The sequence below is a fragment of the Brachypodium distachyon genome, chromosome 1 (genome assembly GCF_000005505.3).
Source record: "Brachypodium distachyon strain Bd21 chromosome 1, Brachypodium_distachyon_v3.0, whole genome shotgun sequence".
NCBI lineage: Eukaryota > Viridiplantae > Streptophyta > Magnoliopsida > Poales > Poaceae > Brachypodium > Brachypodium distachyon.
The window spans coordinates 44,414,287-44,432,534 of record NC_016131.3 but is presented as its reverse complement, the minus strand read 5'-3'; the positions used below and the strand labels follow the sequence as shown (position 1 = coordinate 44,432,534).

The following is an 18,248-nucleotide window of genomic DNA, read 5'->3' as shown; positions in this document are numbered from 1 at the left end:
ACGAGGGTATGGTGTTCATGATCCCTCTCGTTACATACATCTAGTATATATATTCTTGGGTTTCTTCCGCACTTCTCGTAGGAAAATTTTTGTTTCCTATGCAACGAACCCAACAGATCTCAGTAAAGCGGTCAGCGCCTGCGTACCGGTGTCAGGTAACCATGCTAGAGAAGCACCGAAAGAGAATCTCTAACGAAAGCCGACAGAGGATAGCTGTACCCGTTGCAGACTGGCAGGGAAAAGTAAAGTTGTCTTGTCCCCTACGGTACTGCCTGGAGGGAACCAAGCCGCGTGCCCGGTAGGGCCCAAGGAAGATGACGTTACACTCGGCCCACATGTCAGTATGACATGGGCGGCCTATAAATAGAACCTTACTCCTCTGTAGAGAAGGGGGGCGCTTAGGAGGAGAGCACTTAGGCATCTAGGGTTTTTTCTTCTTCTTCTTCCTCAAGAATACAGTTCAAGGAGGGCCATTGCAGAGCTTGCCTATCTCGGCTAATACAACAAAGCAGGAGTAGGAGTCTTACCTCGACAAGAGGGCTCCGAACCTGGATAAATCTGTGTGTGCTTGTGTGTTTTATGCGTGTTTCCCTTCACGTCCTCCCTCATCCGGATCCTCCTACGTCCATCGGCCCCAAGTTAAGCTATCATATGCCATCTGCCGTGACACCACCACGACACCACGTGGGCCAGCACTGTCAGCGGCACAACCCAAAAACAAACCCGATTTGCCCCGACTTGACGACTTCCGCCCCGAATCGCTGCCGGAACCACCTCTCTCACCGGCGACTCCCACTCCTGAACCTGCCACCGCATAGATCTTCCCTTGCCGCCGTAGTTCCAATTCCGCCGTCCGCCACCGGCCAGTTCCAGCACCGCGTCAGTGCCCACCCAGCGGCCACCTCCTCTCGCTTCTTGCCGTCAAGGTGTTCGGCGATTTGCCAAGGCCATGGATTCGGACGACCTTTGTGAAGACAATCTCAAACGCACCCGCAGGAGAAGTAAGGTCTTGGTTTGCGATGCAACAGGAAGCATGCAGGAAGGATGTCGAGTGGGCATTTGGTGTGTTGCAGGCTCGATTTGCCATCGTCCAGTACCCTGCTCTCACTTGGTCGAAAGATCAGATGTGTGAGGTCATGACTACCTATGTGATCATGCACAACATGATCATCGAGAGCGAGAGGGAATGTCCGGTGTTTGACACTGAACCGCATGAACGGATGGGTCCTCTAGCCAATGTCAATCACCTGGTGCCGGCCGCCTTTGCTGCTTTCCTCGCCCGGCGGCAGGAAATTTTAGACGCCGGTACTCAACAGCAGCTTCAAGATGATCTGGTCGAGCATTTGTGGAGGCTCCGAGGAAACGTCTAGTTTTTCTTATTTATTTGCTCGAATTTGATTAAATTTGATTAAATTTGTTTGAAATGTGATTCAAAACTTATTAAATAATGTGCTTGTTTCAATTTGCAATATTTGTAAAATTTGGTTTGGGGAGGCGTTTGGGGGCGCCGGCTGGACCTTAAAAACAAATTCTAACTGGTGCCCCAATTTGGCACACATTGTAGAGGCCCATAGGACCTGTTTGTTTGGACTTCAGTTTCAGTTTTTGGTGCTTTTAGCAACCTCAAAATCACTTCTCCTCTTCTCAGCTTCATGTGTAAAGAGGAGAAGTGATTTTGAGGTTGCTAAAAATACCAAAAACTGAAGCAGAAGCCCAAACAAACAGGGCCTTAGTACTACAATATTTGGTGATAAAGTTAGAGGTACGAGGTGACCCAACTTAGAGGCAGAATTACCTTTAAAGATTGGAAGTATTGAGGCCTACGATGTTGTCTATCATGCCTAGCTGGTAGAAAAGTCTATGCTCATCTAGACTAAATGAAGGATATCAATTTTGATTGTTCGGTCGGCTTATGCAATCCGGCACATTTGGAAATAGAGGAACATAAGACTCTCCAAAGAGGAATTTCTTACGCCAAAAGGAGCGGTGAGTTTGATTTCATATGATCTCTGCTCTTGCGAGAGGCGTTTGGTAGTAGTTTTAGTTTTTGCAACAAGGCTTCGAGCTCGTTTTTTTTTTCTAAAGGTTGTACAGTTTTTCATTCTTTTAAATGAAAATGTAGTGCTTCTGCTTGCCCATCAAAAAAAGTACTCCCAAATTATTTTCATGGTAAACAAATTTACGGAATTGCAAAGTATTTTTTCACGGTAAACAAATGAATCAGCAAAAACATCTAGACCAGCATTATTTTTGAACAACTCCCAAATCTGAACAGAGCTCACGCCTCATGGTGCTGAAAACACTTGTACGGAAAACACCTTAGAACCCTCGAAAGGAGTTACCACAAGAGAAAAAGAGTCCATCCCATCTCACACCCCCACACTTCACAAGTCAGACAGAAATTAAACCGATCGATCTCCATACAGCAAACACATTTTCACAAATACACCAGGAAATTAACTCGATCACGCCAAGCCCGATGATCAGTCAGCCTTCAGTAGGATCCGAGTTGGGTGATCTTGACGTGGAGGCACCTCTGCGCGTAGGCGAAGAGGCGGCCGGCCTCGTCCCCGCCGACGACGGCGCCGTCGCGGTCGGCGTCGGCGGCGCGCAGCCCCTGGCGGGCCTTCCACGAGGCGAACCACAGGTTGAGGCTCCTTAGCGCGCGCTGCAGCTCCTCCCGGCTGATCCGCCCGTCGTGGTCCGCGTCGAACTGCCCCAGCCACGCCCAGAACTCCTCCGCCGTCACCTCGCCCTCCGGCAGCCCGCGGTACCGCAGGAACGCCATCCCCAGGAGCTCTCTGCTAGCTGCTTAATTCTCTGGGAGACTGACTGGGAGATTGAGCTGTGAGTTACTGAGTTTATGAGTGGTCTGGTTCTCGATATTGAGCAGCAGAAGCTATGCACGAAGGTCCTTTATATACGGTCGAGAAGGCCGGGCTCGTTGCTGTGGTGGAGTTTATGGCTCGGTTACCGCACGTTTTCCACAACTCCGGGCGTGTTTCCCTGTGCGCGAGTACGTGTTTTTTTTTTCAGGTAAAAAGAGTAAAAGGAATGGATCGGGTCAGTAGTGGGGATTTAGCAAGGGAATAATCAGCGGTGTAGCTTAAAGGCGCATTCTTTAGAGAAGAAGGATGAGGCGCGATCGGCACGTATAATTAATCTAACCAGCGAATAAAGATGCACCTAATTAAGAAATAAATAAAGATCATGTAAAAAAAATACTCCCTCCAACTCATATTATTTGTCCCACATTTATTACAAAGTTGTATTAAATCAGTGACAAGTAATTCCGGCCGGAAGGAGTACCGAAGAAACAAAGACGCAGGTTATAACGTGTGATCAAATCAGCCGGACTGTTTTTAGGGCAGTGCGATTCGCGACACTAAGATCAAATGAGTAGTGGTGTATAATATTTCCCATGAAGTATGTAGACATACTTTTGTGATGCACGGTCGACAAAGCTAAAAACTGCTATATCTGTCTATAAAAATAAAATATTTTAGTATTAGCATTTTTAAGTCGTTTAAAAAAATGTCCGAAGTTATAGAAAAATGTAATAATATTTGCGATATCAAATAAGTGTACCACAAAAATTTATCATGAAAGAATTGATAAAACTAATCTAGAGTCATAGATGTTGGTAGATTTTTATATTAATTTCGTTAAAGTTTAAGAAGTTTGATTTAGGAGAATACTAAAACATTTTATATTTAAGAACAAAATAATAAGATAGTATTTTTTTTCCTCTCAACTATTGTGAAGGTGCGAACTTTGTCCCTCAACTGTTTTTGTGCGGATTTTCGTCTCTAGACTTCCAATATTGGATAAATTCGTCCTCATGCGGGTTTACAGCGGTCAAACCTTGATTTGACTTGGCATGACAATTTTTTCTTCGAGAAACGTAGTATAGATGTAGACATTTACAAACACGCATGTACAATCTCTCCCGTAAATGCACACACGCTTGCACCATTGAGTATGCATGATGTGGTGATTTTCGTGGACCTCACCATCCAATTGCATGGGATATCTTTACTGTTCCTTAAGCCTCAGTTTGTACGTCCCTGGTTAACGCACCCTTTCGTACGTCGTCCGATTCCCATCCCGTGTCCAGAAAAACCGTCCGTCAGGCGAGTACGCAAGGTAAGTTCCACAAATTAAGCCCATAGCAAGGTAAGTTCCATAAATTAAGAAAATCATGCGTAATCTATATTTGAGAAAATCAAGCCCATATGCAAGGTAAGTTTCACAAATTAAGGTAAGTTCCGTGGTTTGTCAATTAGGTTTTGGAAAGAAAAAATTCGATCGGTCAATGGACATGCGTAATTTATATTTGAGATGTGGATCATTGAAATATTTGTGTCTCCGTTGCAACGCACGGGTACTTAGCTAGTACGTCATATGTGGTTGAGATTTATTCAACTGGACAGTGGTGCACACGAAGATCGACACATCATGCGTCGACGTGGCCAAGATACTGACCATAAACTACCGCGTTGGGTCGAATTCAGGTTTGACTATCCTAAACCGGCTTGAGAAAACCATAAAATAATTAAGAGATGAAGTTCGCACTTTCATAATAGTTTAGAGACAAAAACAAATACACTTGTCTCTTAAAAATGAAAATGGATGAGTCGTGTGGCAGCACGACAAACTTTTAACATTTAGCAACCTAACATTAGTGTAGCATCTTGGGCAATCCGCTGAACAGCCAAACTGATCTTGCATTATTCGAACTGTTGTTTAGTCAAGGCATAATCTTCAGCGCCTAATTTGCCAACAGGTTGTCCTGGGAACAGTAATGCATGCTCATCACGGTCCACACTTTGTTCTTCGACGAATCTGTATGTGCTCTTCCTTTAAGCCCTTCAATTAAATATTACTACTGCTGGTCTAGTGGTGATAGGACAATATCTTGTGGTATTACGAAGAATGATGGGAGTTGTTTAAGGAAAGTAATTGTACTCATCCAACAGAAGCCTCTCAAAGCTCAAGATTCTTTGGTTGAAAGACGCAGAAAATTCACTCATCAACGAAGAATCGTATTCCTTCTGTAGGCTTTCAGAGGAATTCGTGAGCCAGGAATCGCAGCGCAGAGTGTCGGTTATTAATGCTGATAGGGTGCTAGACAATATCACCAAAATGATAAACACATGCAGTAACTCAGCAGTCAACTTAATTCCCGTCGCGGTAAAGATAGGAATTTATCCTTGTTCTTGAGCGCAAGAGAATAGTGACGGTAAACTGTTGCTGGCGTGATAGTTGAGGTTTCAGAAAGTTAGGCGAAGATTGTGCTTCTGCTTGAGCACTTCTTCTAGCTACGCGGATTCGAGCGGTTTCTCGTCCAAATACGGCAATGACCAAGAAGCCTCTCTTTTTTACAGTAGCAGTGCCAAAGAGGCAAATGGCATGCTTTGGCAACAAATAGAAAACGTCACGAAATAATACATCGGCCAGCTTGGTCCATACATCGGATTGCACGGCAAATCACTTCTAAAAAAAAGTACATCAAATAATTGAATACTCTGAGTTGAATGGCGTTTTTTTCCTTGAAAACTTCTGAGCAAGTTGTTTGAGGGGAAATAGGAGTCATGGCTTCGATTAGGGCAAGCTTCGTCTGCTGAATTGAGATTGGAGTATTAAGTGGGCAATGAGCACCCATGTGTCACGGGAGCTAGTTATACTAGAGTATTCCTTTTTGCGAGATTTAAACAAAGTTTATATTCGATCTGGACAACTATCTGGAACACGGAGAAAGGGAAGAAATAAAACTTTTCAGATTTTTCCACGAAGGAACATGCAACAAAGATGTCGAAGTAGCCAAGTCAAAAAGGCTTGGCAGCAGCTCCGCGAAACCTAATATGTCCGCGCTGCATGTTCCTGAAGAATTCACATTGTCTAAAGTATGATTTCTGATACTCTGATAGTGTGCCAGAAATACGTTGGAAAAAAGGGATATCAAACAGACATAGAAAGGAAACAGAGCATGACAATGCATTGGTTTTTTCTTTTTTTGACAGCAACAATGCATTGTGGGTTTCCGTAGCTTTGCAAAATGACTAATGCTGTCATTAACTTCAATACAGAAAGATGGTTGTTTTCTATAGCTATGACCAAATTGTGGAGAAATGGTCAAGATAGATCCACTAATTTTATCCCTTTCAAGTGCAAAAAGAGGAAGGACCAAATGGGCTTTACAAACTGTTAAAATTGTTCAAATCCTCTTTCAAGATTGCATCAAAAAGACATAATTGAAGTGTCAACGCTGGAGATGGAATCCTTGCATTTGAACCAGCAAACTATTATCTACGACAGATGAGGTGAAGTAGAACTACAGCATTAAGAATGGACAAGACAAGAATGATAAGAACGTCCCAAGTACCAACAGCACATTAATAAGGAATAGACCACGATGTTCTTATGATACAGCAATAAAGAGGGCGCAACAGTGAGATGCCAAAACAGCAGCAATGGTTGGCAAGAAAAATGGTTCTCTCGGTGATTAGATATCATATTAGAAACAAAATAAAAAATTACAGTGTAATAAAGTCCCTTCTCTATTTACTATTAGTATGCACTCAGCAGTCCAACTATAACCTATGTCTATACCCCCTTCTAATATACACAGGTATAATATACATAGGTTATGTACATTCTCTCACCAAAAGTCATAGAAAGGAAACAGCAAGAAGTCAAATCTTAAGGGAACTTACATGCTGAAAACGCTCAGAGTAGGTATTTAAGATCTTGCCTCCATTATGTACACAAAATTCTCATTGCTGAAGACAAACTATAGTCTTGAACGGCGGAAGTACTTGATGGGATTGAACGGACCAAGTTGCCGTGCAGAAGCCAACATTGGCCGTCCAGTCGGAGACACTGTTGGTTTGATGTCCCATCCTTCGACATTTTTGGGGACACAAACATCAAACAGAATTTGGCCAAGGACTCCTTGAGGCTCCATGCTGGCTGGATGCGATAGTTGACGTCTTTGCTGTTCAATCAGAGGATCTGATTCCCTAGATTCATTATGGTCCTTTGAACTTGGCAAGAAGAAGTGGTCACTGGGACTGTTGGCTACCCTCCTCAGACTCTCATTTGAATTGGCAGCCACATTGTGTAGACTGCACACACAGTGCGCTATCTTGTACTCCTTGTCGCCTGCAGCAGCACTTGCGCCATTAAGCTGGCTTCTGTGGCAGAAAGTTACGAGAGCTTTCTTCAGAATATCATCGACGGCATTTCGGTATTCGACCTCATGTGACTTGTAATGGCCTGCAGAAATATCAAAACAAAGTTAACTCATGAATTAAATGTGCAATGATGTCAGAGAAGAAAATATGAAGGATTTAGGTTAATGGAACTAACAGAAATACCAGAATATCTACTATAAGCTATAGGCTGGTGTAGGCTGTACTTACTAATTTACTAAATCATGAGATTATATTCTAACGACCCTCATGACTAGGAGTATAAACACTCATCACATCAGACAATGGAGCTTAGGTGTTCTTGATAATATGAAAATTCAAAGACAATTTAGTGGTCATCCACATACATTCAGAAAACTGTTAGACAAGATAATGCTTATAGTCGGTTCATTATCTTCTACTCTAGGGCCTGAATTATTTTTCAGGTAATCTTGCTGTAATTAGGAAATCAAAATATGATACCAATGCAAGGTCGTGAAATACAGGCCACCACAATTGTTATCGTGTGAATTCCATATTTATAATAATATTTCGCACTCAAAAGCAGTCATTATAAATAAGATCTTACCAACATGTGGGGAATCGCTCCACTTAATTACTTTAACATCTGTGCCTAGTTCGACCAGCCGCCTAGCGAAACCACAAACAACGTGGCATGGAGCAAGATCATCTTCCTCGGAGCAAAATATGAGAACCGAACCCAGCCCCTGCATGAACAGTAAAGAGAAATATTCGGTGTTGAAAGTGAGGACAATTTGAAAAAATCACGAAGGCAAAACTGACTTACTGCTGATGAGTATAGCGTGTGCCAATATTCTGCACGCTGAGCTTCAATTCTGCTTGGGAAGAGAGTATCCATTCCAGATGCCAGGGCCTTTGCCATCCATGAACATATCATGGATGATTGAGATGAAGTGCCAATCAAAGGATTTTGGAGAAACTGGGTGCCGACATCACTCACGAAATCTACTGGACCAGAGTCAAAGATTTGCCCACTGATACAGTTTCTCACTAATCGATAGTCGTCCTGCATGATGGAAAATTTGCAATAATAAATATGAACATGTTTGCCAACAAATTCAAGGTTGTAAGGTGGACCAAACATATGCTGGGGATAAGATCTGTTCAAGTGATTGGAAATATGCAGCTGAAAATATTCAGCATGATGATAGAAAATAGGGACTTCAACAAACAATGATGACAAGAGACTTCAAAAAATAAACTATACTGGCGTGTATTATGAAGAGTGAACAAATTACTACACGGTGCATACAGATTGAAGGAAGTAAAACATATGGTAGAACAAACATACATCAGAGCAATAAATGATAAAATTTTGTTACATGTAGCCCAGCAGTAACTAATTCGTCAGCATGCATTTGCTAAAAGTTTCCACAGATCAATTGGCAGAAAGCTAGACGAGGCCTTTTTGATAGGTCCCCATTATCTTTGGAACCAAAAGAAATGCATATGCAATCTTCTGTGGAAAAGAAAGGATGGAAATAGCATACCGTTGTTGCATTGCCTTCACATTTCCCATCTAGTAACTGGAAAAAAAGCGAATTCAGTCATTTGAACTGTGAAAAGGGAAAAATAAAGATAATGCCTAATTGCCTGCTCCCTCCGTCCCATATTAAGTGTCGCAGCTTTGTCTAGATACGCGTGTATCTAGACGCGTTTTAGTGTGTAGGTACATGCGTATTTAGACAAAGTTGCTACACTTAATATGATCTACCAAAACCAAAAAAGTGCTGGACAAGCATGCACCTGAATAACCTTGTACATGCATCCCTTTGAGCCACCAGAAAAAGAAGCAAAAACAGTTGGCAATGGCTTCACTTTCAATTCCTGAGACACCAGCCATTAACATAGCTCAGATCAACCTTAGATAAATAATTAAACATCAATCAAGTAGAAACAAATTTACACATTCTACTAAATGTTTATCATATGTCCACATACAAATAATTCAGTTTCTAATCAGCAATAAGATTATGTAGAGACTGCAACTTGGACAGAAATTATACAATACATGGGAAAGAATGAGATACAAACTGTAAATAATGTATTTTCCTGAGGGTTCTTACAACTATACATATGCAAAGCATTCACATAACTAAGGATATAAAGAGAAACACACGTCTATTACAAAATTAGTGCCGGCCTTGAGCAGGGTAAATACAATAATATCATTGGCCAAAACAGCATGGAACAATGGAACTACCAATAGTTCAGTACTTACCATACAATGTTGAATTATGGAGTAGAAAGGCCAAGACAGAGAAATACACTAACCTTTGCCAGCTCACAAATAACACCAGATGCCAGTGTTGCTGCTTTCTCAGAGAGGTACCTGGAAGAAGGAAAGAATTAGTATGATGATTGCATCAGATGTACATACGGACCAAACACTGCAGAGGATCACATCTAAAGGTAACCCTTCAAGTACAGATAACTGAAGTGTGGTGAAAAAGCTCTATTAAGAATGGACCGCACCCAAATCATGTTTGCTGAATGAAATATCTAGCTCTGCCAGCAACAAGTGAGATGAAAACTCTCTACCTTCAGGAACATCTGATTTGAACACTAAAATGATAATCTTATTTGATACTCCATCCGATCCATAATAAGTGTCACTGATTTAGCACAACTTTGAACTAAATCAGCGACACTTATTATGCATCAGAGGGAGCAAAAAATAGTCTGATGTGTCGCAACAAGCTATAGCAGTGACTACAAGACTTCTAATGCACAAGTTTTGTTCAAGATAAGAAACACTGGATGGACCTCAAAACTTTCAAATCCCTACAGTAAAAGAGAAAAATTATAAACATGCACCAAAGTAAAAGAAACTTGGATAACAGATTTAGGCCACAAACTTACTAACTGAATTTAAACAATGAACTTCAAAGCTAATGGAAGAGGGCATTAAGTTTCAAAGCACTCAATCCTGATCCTGATGCAAATGATTTTACTTCCCAAGAATAACTCCTTAAATTTTACCATCCTTGATCACGCAAAAATCTAAGTACATAGTGCAAAACATTTTATCATCCTGCAATCAATCAAGCTTAACCAAACCTCCAAGCCTAACCAAACTCCAAACACGCAAGCTCGCTAACTCCTCGGCTACCAAGATATCTTTACGAAAGAGCCAAAAAAAAATATAAACCATATAGGAGAGTATAAAGTTTATGGTCACATCAATTGTAGAACTAAGAAATTAACATGCAGAGAAACACTCACGAACGGAGTGGTTGATTTAACACGACTCATCAACTAATAAACTCCAGAAAAAATGTCATCAATTGCTAAACCTAAAGGCAGCCTCGTCCCCCATGGTTTCAATAAAGAGAAAATTAGCGACCGGTCTCTAAATTTAAACCTAACCTGAGCTATAATTGCACTGCATGAGAGAAAGCATAAGCTGAAGAGCTACAGGCGGCCACTTCTACAAGCCAAGACGAGCAAGAGATCTCCCGAATCAAGCAGCTAACACAAGCAAGTAGGAGCGAGGTCTCAGGAGATGGAGGGCCACTTACAGCGCGACGAGGTCCGGGTGGCAGACGAGGCAGCGCCACCCGAGCGAGGCGTACAGCTCCACGAACGGCCGCAGCTGCGCGTCGTCGCTCCACACCCACGCGAACACGACCACGACACCCCTCGCCTCCGACGGCGGCGCGGGCGCCCAGTAGAAGCGGCCGCCACAGCCGGGCCACATGGCCAGCACCCGCTCCTCCTCCTACTCCGGCCGAACCCTGAGCGGCGAATCGCAGCGGGGATTGAGGGTTTGCGCTGCTGTCTCGCTCGCCTGGTTCGGAAGGGGACTAGCGCAGAATTTGGAGAGGGATTGGGATGGGCAGAGAGGAGTCAGGAGAGGGTGGGTCACTTTCGCGTTTGGTTCGTCGCGGATTTTATGTATTTTTTCTTCGCAATTCTTCCGATGAATTTATTTCCCCTTTTTTGCGGTTTCTGAGGAGTACGGGATTGGTTTCGATTTTCATACACACACGTTAATTTTTTTTTGCGGGGCGTTAAATAATTGTTTTTGTGGCCAGTGGTCAAAGCTAACGTACGCGGCTCGTCGGATAAACATGAGAAAACGTATATAGTCGGTGCACGAGAAATACAATATAGCCAACTGGGTCTAGAGACCAAGGCGACCAACAGAATATTCGTGCCATTTCATGGGTTTGGTGTTTATATACGGTCTACATACAAGACTTTCAAAGTTTTTTTCAAAGTAATTCTTCTTAGTCCACAAAGCTTTATTTGGAAAGTCGGTATTGTCCCTTAGAAGAATTAATATTGACTCCTTGGAAAACTTGGTTTATTCTAGACATTAAATTTCTTCATGAAAAATATCCACGGCAAAACAACTGTTTTCCAGATAACATGACATTTTGTTTGGCCGATACATCAAGAGTCAGGACGATGCGACTAACTGATTGTGACCAAATACAAAGAGTTTCTGTGTGCTCCCCCATTGATTTGCGGCAATCAAAGATAAACTACCATCGAGAAGTTTAAAAATACAATAAAAAATAACACTAATTTCCAACATTGTTTGTTCGCCTAAATTTAGCCGTTAAGTTTTCCTTGCAACTTCACGCTACTACTTCATGAGGAACAACAAAGCAATGTCCTCTTTTTCCACGATTTGAGGAAAGATACTCTGCAAGGAATATTCACGTCACCCATATGTCTTTCATCACTCGAGTTTCGACGCCTATCTAAAATATGAGCATAAAATGTTTCAAAGAAATTGAAACGGAAAGTAAAATAAAAGATTTTTTTTAGTACACATACGTTACTCCCTCCATTCCATAAAATAGCCCATATATTATTTGTTTTCTATTTAATCCCTTACATAGCTTATTTTTCATTCGATATATTCCCGCTCCTAGCGTACAACTGCCCACAAGGCTAAGCCCAAATCGTTCTCCTCATGTTGAATTTCTGGCTCTGTCCCTGCTTGGTTGGACAGACATTGAAAAGAGAGCTCATCTTGATTGAAGTGCATAAATTTATATGAGTTGCTTTGTGAAATCGATGTAGTATGTGTCGATAATTTTTTCCGTACAAATTTAGCCAACTCTTCTCTAAATTATTTATCCACGCCCGTATGTCTAAATCTTCTGCCCCGAGAATGTCAAGATATGCCAGAGCTCGTTCAACATCGTAGCATATTAGCATGTGAAAGGCGTCGTTGCAGCCATGTTGTGAATCCAGTTTCATAACATGCTGCTTCATTATCTTGTTTCTAATCTTCTCGCATAACCACATATTTTGTGGCATTGGTAACACAGAAACATGGTTGTGACTAATCTTCTCACAGAATCACAACTTTTGAGACAAGTTTTCTCAAATAACCCAAATATGTCAGTTTAGAGCATGTGACAACATTTTCGAAAAGGTGGATTCACAACATAAACTTCACATAAGACCTTGCTATTGTCCTCTTCACATTTCGGCTTGAATCAAAGTTCACAAATTAAACAAGTGCTCCAAGAAACACAAGAAGAGACCAAGTACCAACTAGTGGATGTGCCCTTCCAAGTAACGGTCGCCATTTCAACTAAAAAAACGCGGTCATTGATAACAACTTCTTGGAGCACTTCTTGATGCAAAATCATTAATAACAGTGTTTATACATATTTTTAACCGAGAAAAACCCTAGAGTTGTTCCTCGATCATTTAGGAGTATTAGGATAGGAGGTAGGGGCCCGAACAACCAAACATATATATCCCCCAATTTCTATAGGATCTTGTTTAAGTGATACAGATTTCAAACAATAGGAATTTTGAGTGCAAAAATATATATGGCACAAAATGTTGTCAAAAAAGAAGAGGAGATACAGCTTAGCATATTGGGTTCTTATAAACTCATGATCTAAAAGTGTACCTTTAATCTAGCAATGTAACAACAGAACCGAGCCTTCGGGTGCTTGTTGATGAGCAAAGTGTACCTTAATGTTTTAGTAGGCTCTCCAAGCTCGCTTCATGCATCCGTGCATCCAGTGAATCCACCTCGCTTCATGCATCCGTGCATCCGGCGCCTCTCATCCACCCGATCAACATTTAACGCCACAGATCCAGAAAGTGGTAATTTTGCAGCATAACGCCCGCATCCTCTCCAAGCTAGCCTGCTAATTTGCCAACAACCCCCCGCACCTCCCCAAGTCCTAATCTCCCCGAGTTCTCTTGATTCCTTCACCGCTCGTCTTAGGAAAAGAAATCCTCCATGGTTTCTCCAAGCTAGCCTGCTAATCTGCCAATAAGACGATCCCCGAGGCCAGACGATATACCATGCCTCTCGAAGATGGCGGACCACATCCCAGCGACGACGGATTTGACAGTGATCTGCATCGGCTGCGACCAAATCAACGATGGCAATCCTATTACCACGAAGAACAACACAGACGGGGCGACCACACTGTAGATGCGGAGGTGTATGATGACTCCGGCGACCTCTCTCCGTGTGCTAGCGACGGCGACCACGCTCCCTGATTCTTTGTTGGACTAGTTCTAAGTAGATGCCTAGATGATCTTGTCGATTGTCCTGATTACTTTTTAGAGTTGTAATGTCGTACCACTCGTGAATCCAAATTCCAAGTGTTGTTGGCTGCCTCGCGGTTGCTGCTCGCCGCCCGCCGGCCTCCGCACATAGGAATCACGATTCAAACCAGGTGATTTGGGGTTGGGACTTCGAGAGCATCGGCATGCAGGCAGCCGGGGTTAATTATAAAACCTGAAGAACAAGTTAAAGAGGTAGGCGGGTGTCTTTTTGCAAATTAAACATGTTCTGTACGGATGACGTTAGATGCCAATCAAACGGTTCAGACTATCCGGATGCAAGGATACACAAATTGGACGGATTCATCGGATATGACCCCCTTATTAATTGACAAAAAAAATACTGCCTCTGATCATAAATTCTTGACTTAAATTTGTCCAAATATGTATGTATCTATTTTTTAAAAATGTCTAGATACATGAAATATTTCGACAACAGTTTAGAATTGGAGGAGTAGCTCTTATTTTAATTGCCAAAGTATTGATAAGACAATGATACATAACCAACTTTAGTTCATTTTTTTGCGCAGCTGCATGGTGAGCACAAAGCAAACTATTCTTTCGTCTTTTACTAAAGCATACCGTGTGCACGCCACACTTAAGCAGCGTACGGCTTATTTGTCAAGGGCTCCCTTCTCTAAAAAAAAAACTTCAGTTCATTTTTATCGCGAACATTGCCAAAATCTTGGACAAACAAAATCAGAGCCAAAATATGAACTAATCAAATTTTCAGTAAGGCCTTGTTTAGGCTAAACGCCTAAAACGAAACAGACGCTTCGTCTTTCTCGTGCATGGCCATAATAAGATACACTTGCAATCTCACGAACCAACGTACCATCCGTTGGATCCATGCAATTAAACCCGGCTACCAAAACTGGACTAGATCCAAAACAACTCAAAGTCCAGAACCGAACAGTAGCGTACTATGCACAGGGAGGAAAGAAGAAGCATCAGCAATTCAGCATAGACTTGCAGGCAGCAGTAGCATGTGCATCAGTGCATCTATCTGTCCCCACTGCGCAATCAGTAGAAACTCCCTGTTCTTACCGATTAACCACAAACCCACAGATGCCGATGCTAGAAAAAAAAGAGGCAACATTCTTTGCTTCCCCGCCCATCTCACCACTTCTTGCTTGCCTCATCCCAGACCCATGCATGTGCGCCAGCACCAGATCCAAATTAATCAGCTCCCTTCTTTAATCAGACAGCACTCAAAGCTCACCCACTTCATCTTCTTCTTCACTGCCAAGTTTTGCAGGCAACGCAGCTTCCTTTCCTTTGGGTGGGCGCTCCACAGGCCAGTCCGGCCAAATGGTGCGATCGAACTTTCTCACCTACTTCCTCCGTCCAACAATACGGGCTATATTAGTATTTGGTTGACCAAGCCTTTGACCAGAAATTACTTTATGAATATGTGACTAATGTGATCAAAATCATATCCACGAGCTAATAATATAAATCTATGTCATATAATTATATATTAATAAAGTAATTTGTGATCAAAACATTGGTCAAAGGAAAACTAATACGCCCCTTATTGTTGGACGGAGGTAGTAACTTTCTCTTACGGCACGCCATGTGGATGTATCGGCTGCATATTGGCAGAATCGAAGCATTTGGAAGAAGAAAAGAAGAAAAATGTGAAACATAACGAAGAAGATGGAAATAACATGGGAATGACAGGTGCGAAGAGCAATAACGAGAGAGCTAACGAACTGTACAACACATCTGTACGAAGAATATGAGTAAAAAGGACTGGGAGAAGCAGAAGCTGCGAAAGAAGATGGCGGTGGTTAACTGTTGCAGCTTGCAGCGGTGCAGTCTGCAGAGCAGGCGAGCAGCTGCCGGCCGCTGCGCATTAATATCCGTCCGGCCGCAAGATACCAACCAAAAACAGAAACAAGAGTTACACAACGACCCAACCCATTTTAGACCGCAATGGCCTAACAAAGATGAAAATTTGGAGAAAATTATAAACAAGTCGTCGGATTGGATAATTCTTTTATTTTTTTTACTCCTCTTTCTTTCTCACTAGGACTGTTTTCCTTTGGGAGCATTTCTTTTCCCTCCCTTCAGCGGACTTGCCTTTGTACGCGCGCCTCCGCTAGCTCCCCCTCTTTGCATGCTAGGTTCAATTCCTGCACCTGCTCAGACGCTGGCAACCGGAGTCCACTCGAACCGGCCGGCATTGAGCGGCACGCCGAGCGCGACGTCGAAGTTGTACCTGAGGTGAAGCAGCAGCAGCACAGCGTTTAGAGTGGACGAGGAGCAGCCAACGAGTGCCGATCGAGATGTACGTGGCTACGTGCGCTGGAGGAGCTGCACCTGCAACTGTAAATTTCGGGCTTACTTTGCGGCGAAGCGTTCGGCCTCGGCCTTCTCCGCGGCGGCGAAGAACTCCTCGATCTCTGCTACCGGTGGCATCTTTGCTGCTCTCTCCTCGAATTGAAATGTCGTCGCTGCGCCGGTCGTCGGTCTTATTGCCGGAGACCTCGTGCGTTGGTGCTTTTGTTCTCCCCCCGCGTGACTCGACTCTAGGTCGCTTGAATTTGCCGGCGATTGGCTCGATGGTGTCGCCTCCCTCCTGAATTGCCGCAATTCAGGTCAAAATCAGAAGGAAGATCAGGAAAACAAGATTGCACAGCTGAGAAGAATTTCGTGGAATTTCGAGATGAATCATTAACTCACCTCTCCCTGTTGCCGCAACAGTCGCTGACGGAGCTCTCCACCGCGTCGCGACTCTCACACACCTATAGACCAACAACACAACAGACTAAATCTCGTAATTCAGGCTATTCAGCAGCACAAGGCAGAAGCGAAGCGATTCGACATCCCGGATCGACGGGGAATTCTAGGGCTCCCGCTCACCTCCGCTTCGCCGCCGCTGTTCCTTTCTCTAGCCGCCGATGACGCGGTGCTGGAGTAGCGCGAGATCCCGGCCACGGCCGCCTCCCTCGAAGCCCCAGAATCAGCCAGCGTCGCCGCCGCCGACGAAGCCTCCTCCTCCGCCCTCGGTAATCCCCGGGGCGGCGCCACCGCAGCCGACGCCATGAACAGCTTCCTGCTGCGCAGATGGAGGTAGCACCCGGCGTCCGAGCCGCCGCTCAACGCCAGCTCCTTCGCCGCACGCGCCGCCGTCGTGGTCGTCGCCTGCTTCCTCCGCTTCGCGACGCCGGCGGCGCCTCCCACGACGGCTGCGACGCGGGAGCGCGTCCGGACGCCGAGGAGCGGCACCGCCGGCGCCTTGCTGCTGTCCCCGGCCGCTGCCCTGCACTTCCGCATGTACTTCCCCATCCCAGAAACAAAAAGGAAATGAGCCGTCGCTTTGGCCGTTTGCCCTCGCGCACGCTTTCGCCTTTAGAAAGAGAGAAAACGCGCTCCCCGCACCGCACCGCACGGAACAACAAAATCCGCAGGCGCTGATGTGGTCTGCTGCGGCGGTATGTCGTTGCACGTATACAAATACCGGAGGGCTGGGGCCTGGGGGGCGGTCGGATGCCGATCCGACGGTTGCGGTGCTCGCGGAGGAGCCTAACGTACGGGGCAGTGACCTATGATCCGGCCGTTGGGAAACGGGGACGGCGCGGCCGGCCGGCTGACGGTAACGTGGTGACGGCGCGTCAGCGGAAACTCTTTTAACGGCGTACGGTTACAGGCCGGGTGCCTTTAAGATCCGGTGGGCGCCACGTGAGCCCGAGGGGGGGATCGGACGGTTGGGGCTTTGGCCGGGGATTTGAATTTCGAATTTAAAACTTACGGTGCAAGGATGCATGGGCGAGTGGCGTGACGGGGGCCGGGGGCTTAATGGTCCGAGTTAATGCTGCACCGTTGTAACGTGACACGCGGGACGGGGAGGTTAAACATTTCGCTCCGATGCGCATGGCCGCAATATGGATCACGTTTTACAATTTTACTGTCCAATGCGAATGTTATACTCCCTCCGTCCCATATTAAGTACCGAAATATTACATGTATCTAGACATATTTTAATATATAAATACATTTATTTTTAGACAAATTTGAGTCACTTAATATAGCACAGAAGAAGTATATGTTGTTAATTGGTTTTCCTATATCTAAGTTGGCTGATTTTTAATTAAAAATAAATTGATTCCTCAGCCATTGGATATCGTTTCTAATAAAGATTCGAAACGAACGATGAAAAAGATAGAGTAAAATGACATCTACCCAATCCAACGTCTCTGATTTGTCAACTTACATTTAAGACTTTTGCTTAAAAATCAGGCGTCTGATATATAGTCACATCCTTAATTAATTACTTGACGAGTTTTTTCGTGTGACAATCTCGGTTAGCAGTTCCTTGAAATCCAACGGACCAGTGTTTTTTAGAAACAACATCTACGTACTATCTTGATTGATGCACATTCACCGGAGAGGGTTAGTGTCCTTCCGACCCTGCTATAAAATCAGGCGTTGCTAATCTTTGGCTGGCTGAAA

General features: G+C 43.9%; 3 protein-coding genes and 1 non-coding gene across 4 annotated transcripts; 1 reads left to right on the top strand and 3 right to left on the bottom strand.

The window, feature by feature from the left end:
- Positions 1–2,218: 2,218 nt before the first annotated feature.
- Positions 2,219–2,919, bottom strand: LOC100825166. The gene has a single exon (XM_003560877.4). It carries the CDS (start codon positions 2,786–2,788, stop codon positions 2,495–2,497), a length of 294 nt encoding a protein of 97 aa, XP_003560925.1. The 5' UTR covers positions 2,789–2,919; the 3' UTR covers positions 2,219–2,494.
- A 3,555-nt stretch (positions 2,920–6,474) lies between these two features.
- On the bottom strand, positions 6,475–11,112 carry LOC100824972. The gene is made up of 7 exons (XM_003564056.4): positions 10,757–11,112; positions 9,510–9,567; positions 8,982–9,062; positions 8,726–8,761; positions 8,002–8,241; positions 7,783–7,921; positions 6,475–7,278 (listed from the first exon to the last, which is right to left on the bottom strand). Exons 1-7 carry the CDS (start codon positions 10,933–10,935, stop codon positions 6,794–6,796), a joined length of 1,218 nt encoding a protein of 405 aa, XP_003564104.1. The 5' UTR covers positions 10,936–11,112; the 3' UTR covers positions 6,475–6,793.
- Positions 11,113–14,318: 3,206 nt separating this feature from the next.
- Positions 14,319–14,430, top strand: LOC112270350. The gene has a single exon (XR_002962741.1). It is a non-coding gene; the product is annotated as a U5 spliceosomal RNA (small nuclear RNA).
- Positions 14,431–15,486: 1,056 nt separating this feature from the next.
- Positions 15,487–17,234, bottom strand: LOC100824866 (cyclin-dependent kinase inhibitor 1). Its single transcript, XM_003560876.4, has 4 exons — positions 16,659–17,234; positions 16,479–16,540; positions 16,141–16,374; positions 15,487–16,014 (listed from the first exon to the last, which is right to left on the bottom strand). The coding sequence occupies exons 1-4, from the start codon at positions 17,082–17,084 to the stop codon at positions 15,939–15,941; spliced, it is 798 nt and encodes a 265-aa protein (XP_003560924.1). The 5' UTR covers positions 17,085–17,234; the 3' UTR covers positions 15,487–15,938.
- Positions 17,235–18,248: the final 1,014 nt, after the last annotated feature.

Coding starts and splice junctions, on each gene's coding strand:
- LOC100824972 (XM_003564056.4), bottom strand. CDS start 10,935: ATGTGGCCCGGCTGTGGCGGCCGCTTCTACTGGGCGCCCGCGCCGCCG. Junction 9,568..10,756: donor CACCCGGACCTCGTCGCGCT/GTAAGTGGCCCT, acceptor TCCTTCTTCCAG/GTACCTCTCTGAGAAAGCAG. Junction 9,063..9,509: donor TTATTTGTGAGCTGGCAAAG/GTTAGTGTATTT, acceptor CTGGTGTCTCAG/GAATTGAAAGTGAAGCCATT.
- LOC100825166 (XM_003560877.4), bottom strand. CDS start 2,788: ATGGCGTTCCTGCGGTACCGCGGGCTGCCGGAGGGCGAGGTGACGGCG.
- LOC100824866 (XM_003560876.4), bottom strand. CDS start 17,084: ATGGGGAAGTACATGCGGAAGTGCAGGGCAGCGGCCGGGGACAGCAGC. Junction 16,541..16,658: donor ACAGCGGCGGCGAAGCGGAG/GTGAGCGGGAGC, acceptor GTTGGTCTATAG/GTGTGTGAGAGTCGCGACGC. Junction 16,015..16,140: donor GCCGAACGCTTCGCCGCAAA/GTAAGCCCGAAA, acceptor GCTTCACCTCAG/GTACAACTTCGACGTCGCGC.